Consider the following 8,084-nt stretch of genomic DNA (forward strand, 5'->3'; position numbering starts at 1 on the left):
TTGAGGGAGTTTCTATCGAAGCAAAGCTTATAATAATCGATAAAACCGATTCATCAATGGACCAATAAAATGCCAGCAAAGAAACACTGTATTGTTTAAGACAAGCAGAATTTCAAATATGTTAAAAACAAAAACGTGGAAACTATCTCAAATTAACACAGAATACAATAAAAGCAATGAGCCATATTAAAATAATCACTTAAAACCAGTCAGTCTAATGATCCCCTGAGCAGAATTAAAAGATATGGTCTAAGAGGAAGGAGAAAAATACAATATCAACCAAATGCAGTCCACCTAACGATACTGATAAGGTGCCTGGGAAAACAAATATGTTTTAACCTGGTGCCCAAAACCCAGAAGGCCTGGCACCACGTAGATGGGTGTGTGAAACTGTGTTTATTTAACATTTTACTCATTTAAAAGATTTTGACACTGCATTTCAGTACAAGAATTTGCAAAGCTACTTGGGAACGTTAAAAATGGGGGTAACAATACACAACCTAGTCAGCAGAAGTGCAGTATAAAAAATATTTTTAAGAAGAAGAGATTGGATTTCTACCCCGCCCTTCACTACCCAAAGGAGTCTCAGAGCGGCTTACAAACTCCTTTCCCTTCCCCTCCCCACAACAGACACCCTGTGAGGTAGGCGGGGCTGAGAGAGCTCTTGACAGAAACAGCTCTTTTTCAAGAACAGCTCTTATCAGAACTACGGCTTGCCCAAGGTCATCCAGCAGGTGCAAGTGGAGGAGTGGGGAATCAAACCTGGTTCTCCCAGATTAGAATCCGCACACTTCACCACCACACCAAATTAAACAAAAGCCTAATTTTCAAATTGCCCTGACCTGGATGGGCCAGGCTAGCCTGATCTCATCAGATCTCGGAAACTAAGCAGGGTCGGTCCTGGTTGGTACTTGGACGAGAGGCCACCAAGGAAGTCCAGGATCATGGTGCAGAGGCAGGCAATGGCAATCCACCTCTGATCACCTCTTGCCTTGAAAACCCTCCGGAGTCTCCATAAATCAGCTGCAACTTGACAGCACTTTCCACCACTAACAATTGTCAAGGGCGTATGATCCACGGCTCTTTTTGTAGAAAAAGCCCAGCAGGAACTCATTAGCATAATAGGCCACACCCAACAGCAGAAACTCATTAGCATATTAGGCCACACCCCCAACAGCACAGTTCATTGGCATATTAGGCGTCACACCCCCATGTCTTCCCTTGACTTGCCCAGGTGCCCCACGGCTGCGGAATGCCTGGCAAGCCTGCCCTTAAATACCTCCCCGATCCTGCCAGCCCGCTTCGAAGTCGCTGTGGGGGTCGCTCTCCAGGCCTTCCCACTAGCCAGGCGTGCAGAGGTTTTAGCTGTAGTGGGCATGGCCAACTCTGAAGCCAGCCGGAACTCCGTTCCTGTGCGTTCCTGCCCAAAAATAGCCCTGGGCGTATCAAATACACAAATTTACAACAATAGCGCCATCCCTTCCTCCCTCTCCAAAATATGACAGGTACAAACAACAAGAGATGGGTTTCAGTTCAGCAGAATAACCTATGTGGGGCAGGGGTCATTTCGTAGAAAAAGAGCTAGGGGAACTCATTAGAGGCGGGGAGGAAGCAACTTACCCTCCCTCTTCTCCTGCCTCCTCCTGGCTGAATGAGGGCTGGATGCGGGGCGGCCGGAAGCAGGGGGCGGGGCTTCGTCATGTGTCCCACCCCCCTGCACCTCACCCGGGGGAGACGCGGTTCCCCGCGTTCCCCCCCGAAATGACCTCTGATGTGGGGCAAGAGAAATGCCGAGAACCTCTTTGCTGGAACGGGAAGGGTGTCATTAATAGATTTATTACAGCCAAGTCTGAAAATTGAGGGCTCCATGGGATAGTTCAAATCAGGACCACAAGAAAGGATCTTCTTGTAAATATGCACAGAGGGCATTCCAATGCAGGAGATGCTTGCTGTTGAGTAACCTCTGCAGAAAATTGGAATAGAGCCATGTCTTGTGTACAAAGAAGAGGAAAGAAGATCCTGTAGGTGTCAGCAAGCTCTAGCTCAGGGGTGTCAAACTCATTTGTTATGAGGGCCAGATCTGACATAAATGAGACCTTGTTGGTCAGGACCATGTGTGTCATAAAATGTAATGCCAGGTAGTGGAGATATAAACTTTATAAAGGACACAAACACAAAGGGTTTTTTCCCCCTTAAAATAAAAACATGCTTAAACCATGAGCACTCTTGCAATATGTTGTTCGTTTAACAGTGTCTGATAACTGACACCTCTTGCTCTGAATTATTGCATCAAAGTGTCTGTGCTGTTGCAATCTTGAGTATGCTGTTCAGGTGTGTACCTGTAAGCTGCAAACCTACGATGATGCAGCAGCAGCAGAACTGGAAGAAGAAGCAGAAGACAGCCAGTTCCACTGCGGGCCTGATCCAACCCCCAGGCTGCATGTTTGACACCCCTGCTCTAGGTGGACAGGGCTGTGGGGGGTAGCTTCTTTCTAAAGGGGCTTTGACTTGTTTGTCTGCAGAATGCTGTTCTTATACTTTTCTTCTGCACCAGTCTAAATCCGGAGTCCCCAATGTGGTGCCTGTATGAGAGCCAGTTTGGTGTAGTGGTTAGGAGCGCGGACTCTAATCTGGGAGAACCAGGTTTGATTCCCTACTCCTCCACGTGCAGCTGCTGGTGTGACTTGGGTCAGTCACAAGTTCTCTCAGCTGTTCTCTCACGAGCAGTCGTGGGAAAAGCTTCCTCAGCCCCACCTACCTCACAGGGTGTCTGATGTGGGGAGGGGAAGGGGAAGGAGATTGTAAGCCGCTCTGAGACTCCAAGTGAAGGGCGGGGTATAAATCCAATCTCCTCCTCCTCCTCCTTCCATGGTGCCCACTGACACCTTTCCTGGCCCCTACCAAGTGTTTTTAGCAAATGGGCAGGACCAGGCAGGGCTTTTGTCCAGCTTGGCTTCTGATTGGCCATTGGAGATTTGATTGGCTGTGCAGATGTTCAAGAACTTTGCTTGGGCAGCGGCTGCCACCACAGCACAAGATCTTCCCTTCATGCTGCGGATGAGGGTTTGCATGACCAGATGCTCCCATACATAGAAAAGTTTTCTTTCCATATTAACTTATTTTCTAGTCTACTTTTCCTCTCTGAGACTGAAGGCAGGTTGCAAATTTTTTAAAATTTAAAAGGGAAGACTGCAATGAAAACAGTGTACTGTATACAACAATGCAATAAACCTGGATTTACAGAAATTCGAAACAGTGCAATAAAAACAGGCTAATACATAAAATAAGCCCATGCAATTTTTTAAAATTGCTTAAAATTTTCTTGCGGATGTGGTTGCCTTACTGAAACAGCAGCACAGAAAATTAGTATTACAGAAAAGGTCCTAGCCTAAACTGGTTATCTGTGCTCAGGGGTGTATTTGTCCCATAGTGGAAAACATATAAGCATATAAACTATTTGTATATTTTCTCCATGAGTAGCTTTAGGAGAGGGATTTGGATTGGAGGAAACGCTGTGGGAGGAAAAGGTTTGCCCCCTCCCCCTGTACCACAACTTGGATCCAACACCAAACACACAAAACCATTCGTAGGAGATCCTTGTCTCCTAAATATCAGAGCCTAGAACCTAACCTCAGGGCTGCGGTGGCTTAGAGGTTAAGATGCTGAGCTGCAGACCGGAAGGTCGGCAGTTTGGCAGTTCGAGACCCGAGTGCCGCATGACGGAGTGTGCTCCCGTCTCTGGCCCCAGCTCCTGCCAGCCTAGCAGTTCGAAAGGAAGAAATTGCAAGTAGATAAATAGGTACTGCTTCAGTGGGAAGGTAACAGCGTTTTGTGCACCTCGGCATTTAGTCATGCTGGCCACATGACCACAGACAATGTCTCGGACATTGGGCTTGGAAACAGAGATGAGCATCGCCCCCTAGAGTTCGATTCAACTAGCTTTCACCTTTTTAGAACCTAATATTTACCTTTTTAGAACCTAGTGCTAGGAAAAGTTGAAGGCAGCAGGAAAAGAGGAAGACCCAAGATGAGATGGACGGACTCAATCAAGTAAGCCAAGGTCTTCAGTCTGCAAGAGCCCCCAGGTGCTCTTATCCTTTGGAACAGACCAAGCAAAAACATTAGTCAAGCAGAGAATCGAGGATATAGAACGTCACACCGATCTTTCCAGCATACAAAACATTAAGATGAGGGCAATCATCAAAAATACTGTGGGTCCAGCCAACTATTTAACATCTCTTGAAGTAAAAGGGTTTAGAAGAGCCTTCACTCTGGCGAGATGCTCTGCTGTCCCTTCTGCTGTACTTGAAGGAAAATACAAGAATATTCCTTTCAGAGAAAGGCTTGGTACCTGCCCATTAAGGGAGGTTGAGACTACAGAGCACATGTTTTTTAGATGTCCGTATTATAAGGTGGCACGTAATAAAATCATCACTCCACTGACTGAACAAATTCCGGATCTTTCCGAAAAAGCTAGACTCGAGTTTCTTCTATCTGATAGAAACCCCAAAATTACCCATCAAGTAGCCAGTTTCTGTATGGTGATTGTCAGATTACAGAAATTCTAAGGTAGTTAGTTAGATGCGGCAGTTTGATATTAGACTAAATTTTAATCTGCTTTTAATGTTGTACTGATGTATTTTAAAATCTTGGAATATTGCAAAGGTATACTTCTTTTTGTATGACTGGTCTAAGGACTGTAGAAATAAACTGAACTAATTATATGGGAGTCTGCAAGCGCAGAGCAAGCCTGCTAATGATAGGACAATTTGGAGGTCATCAATTCATCGGGTCGCCATAAGTCAGAAGAGACATGACCGCCCATGACGGACAGGCACTCACGAAACCAAACCAAAGATAACCTGACAGTTCAGTAAAGATGGTGGTGCTTCCTTGCTACCACTAGAGGGGAGTAGCTCCATGTCAAACTAAGAATCCAGCTTCTAAATGCCAGCTCTCCAGCTGCTGTATTTCCTTGCATGGAGAACTTCAGCCTTGCGGACAAAGTTAATTGACTTGCAAGGCCTGAACAGCTTCAGAGGGATACAATGCGTTGCACACTTATTAGGTCCTGGAACAAGGTGAAAGTATATCCTGTTAAAGGGTTGTGGGGGAGGGACAGTTTGAGAGACTGGACAATTTATTTGTTCCTGGACTGCAAACATGGCTTACCTGTGCATCAGCCACGCAAAGAAATAACCAGATAAACAAGTTTTAGGGCAAATACAACTCTGAAAGGACTGCTTGGAAGAGCTGAAAGCGAATGGGTATGCCATGGACATATCCAAAATAAGTCTGACGGGCAAAAGAGCGGATAGACTATAAGTTTTGGCTTTTAAAAGCATCAAATGGATTGATCTCTAAGATTGAAGGCAAGAAATTAAGCGGATTAACAGTCCTTGAAAAAGAAAAAGGGACTTTGTTTTGAGATGACCAGTCCCAGTTCCAGCAAGATAATGCCACAAGGAAAGCGTTTAAGAAGAAAGAAGATTACAGCATGTGACGAGAAATTGACTGTGTTACACCCACTGAGGGAAATTTAATTGTTAATTTGCGTTAAACGAAGGAGGGGAAAATAATTGTAAAATGAGATGCCACTGTTCTCTGAAATTTGTGTTAACTAGCGATACTCCTGGAATGCTCTTTATATAGTCAGATTTGATGGTTTGTTAACACAATCGATGATGATGATTGACCACTCTCAGTGTTAAGAAAAGCAATTTTTATATTGTTAAGCAAATACTTTTATAAGCAATGTATGACCTCCAACTCTTGGGTTTCTAGTGGGTTTTCTTTCCTTTCTTGTATAGTTGTAGATCCCCTCCCTAATTTCGTTGTTGTTTTTAGAAAATGCAAATAAAAAAATCCCCTACAGGTGGGGCCAAAAAAAAAAAGGACCACTTGGAAGAGAGTCCATATGTATGCTGGCAGAAGAGGGCAGGGATGAGCTGGCACACATTACAGGCACCGCTGACCAATTCTGAACTGAGCGGGTCCTGCAGCACAGATTGCAGTGCCAAGGGCCATTCAGCCTGCCTTGTTCCTGGTCAGTTTTAACTTCCCAGCCCACCCCTAGCCCTCAATCAAGGGGAGCAAATTTAGCCAGTTTAATTTTTTTCCCTGAAGTGATGGCTGACAGATGGAAGGCTGGCAGGTGCCACTGGATCTGTCTTCCCTTTGCTTGGGGACTTAATGATACGCAACTGTGCAGGGATTCGAAAGTGCACAACCACTGGGACTAGAACTAGCACCGTGTTAATTTTTAAAAAATGCAGGTTTGTTGTTGTTTGAAAGTATCTTCTGCAGATGGTCAATTTCAGGGATCACCCTTGGGTTTATTTTCATTTCTTTGTTTAGTTATATCTCCCTTTCTGTTCAGTGGGGACTCCAAGCAGCCGGCCTTCTTCTCCTCTCCTCCATTTTGTCCTCACAACAATCCTATGAGGTAGGTTCGGCAACCACAAAATGCGTCTGATTGATCTCTAGGCCTTAGAAAAGGTCCCGAGAAAAACCGAAAAGGCAAGCTGTGATCATTGGCCGGGGGTCATAAATTCACGCCTTCCGTGTGCTGATATCAAAATTTGACATGTAGCAAGTTTTCCTTGCTATGTGGGTTTTTACACAACAGGCATTTCCTTCAAGGGGGAAAGGGTGGTGGTGTTTTTACACAAGACCTTTCCAGGGGGTTCCTTTCTAAGCAAGGAGGTGAGCGATTGTCCCAGTATGAAATCTGTGGGGTTTTTTATTTGTTGAAAACAATTTTATGCCACCTTTCCACCCAATCAGGACCCCAAGGCAGCAATTCCTACAGGTGACCCGAGCCCCCACAAACAGCAGAGGAGGAAGAAAACTTGTTCCCGGAATGTGCCCCTTCAGACCGCAGCTGTGTGCGGAGGTGCATCATGTGACTGAACAATCCACCATAGGGAAAAAATTCCTCGCACCTAGAAAGCTAGCAGGTCAAGGAAATCCACTGTGGAGTGCTAGACTAGGATCGGAGAGACTCAGGTTCGGAGCTCCACTCTCCCATGGCGGCTGGCTAGGCAGCCACTGGCCAGCCACCCTCTGTCAGTCTAACCTACTTTGCAGGGCTGTTGTGAAAAAAATGTAGAGGAAAGCAGTGTGTGTGGACAGTGCCCCCCCTTTGCTCTTCCCACGCCCCCCCGGACTGGCCAAGCAGATGCGGATCCAAGTATGAAGCCCCCCCCCCCATGCACATCTCCCTCCCTCGCTGAGTTTCTTCATCTCTTCTGAACGCCCTTGCAGGCATCGTGGCCGGAGCTTTTCAGCCCGGAGCCCCCTCCGGCGCTTGAGCCTCTCTCCTCCGTCTGCCCCCCTGAAGACTAGGGGCGGCTCTCTTCGTCCCGGGGGGGGGGGAGCGCGTCCGCCCTCTACATCCACTCCGGAGTTTCTCGGGCCCGGGGCGGAAGGGGCCGGCTGGGCGATCCAGTCCGGGTTTTGGCGCCGGTGCAGCGCGCCGCCGGGTGGCCGAGAGGCTGGAGGGCGCTCCGCCGAGGCGGGAGGCGGCCCTGCGGTGGTGCGGAGCGAGGAGGGCGCCCCGTGGCCGACCCCACCCGACCGGAGGAGGAGGAGGAGGAGGAAGGGGAGCGCAGGTAAGGGGACGGACAGCCGAGGCGCTCTCGCCGGGCAACCCCGGGACAAGGCTCGGTGGCAGTGTTCCCTCTAAGCTGAGTTAGTGTGAGCTAGCTCACAGTTTTTTAGCCTCCAGCTCACCCATTTTTGTCTCAGCTCAGGAAGGATGGGGCTCCAGAGCAGACTGATTGATGCAGTAGCCAAATCGCTTGCTCATAACTTTAATGCCAGCAGCTCACAAAGTAGAATTTTTGCTCACAAGACTCCACAGCTTAGAGGGAACATTGCTCGGTGGCCGGGCAGACGGCGGGTGCGGGGCAGCCTGCAGTTTCTCCTGACACGGGAAGGACCGTTCCGACGGGCGACTCGCGTGAGGCTCGTCCCGCATCCGCGGGGTTGTTTTTAACTTGGGGCTTCCTTGCGCTCCTTAAAATCATAAAAGCATAGCCCCGGACAGACAGTACACTGAACATGTGATTTCCCCCCCCCCC

General features: G+C 47.6%; 1 protein-coding gene across 1 annotated transcript in view; it reads right to left on the reverse strand.

Annotated features, from left to right (window-relative positions):
• Window positions 1-8,084, reverse strand: part of SMARCA1 (SWI/SNF related, matrix associated, actin dependent regulator of chromatin, subfamily a, member 1) — a 140,022-nt gene that overhangs the window by 84,527 nt on the left and 47,411 nt on the right. The window contains exon 2 of the mRNA XM_015424304.1: window positions 2,849-2,863. Within this exon, the coding sequence (XP_015279790.1) occupies window positions 2,849-2,863 (15 nt within the window). The remainder of the gene's footprint in view (window positions 1-2,848; window positions 2,864-8,084) is intronic.

The sequence above is a fragment of the Gekko japonicus genome, unplaced genomic scaffold (assembly GCF_001447785.1).
Source record: "Gekko japonicus isolate JY-2015 unplaced genomic scaffold, Gekko_japonicus_V1.1 scaffold2522, whole genome shotgun sequence".
Lineage (NCBI taxonomy): Eukaryota > Metazoa > Chordata > Lepidosauria > Squamata > Gekkonidae > Gekko > Gekko japonicus.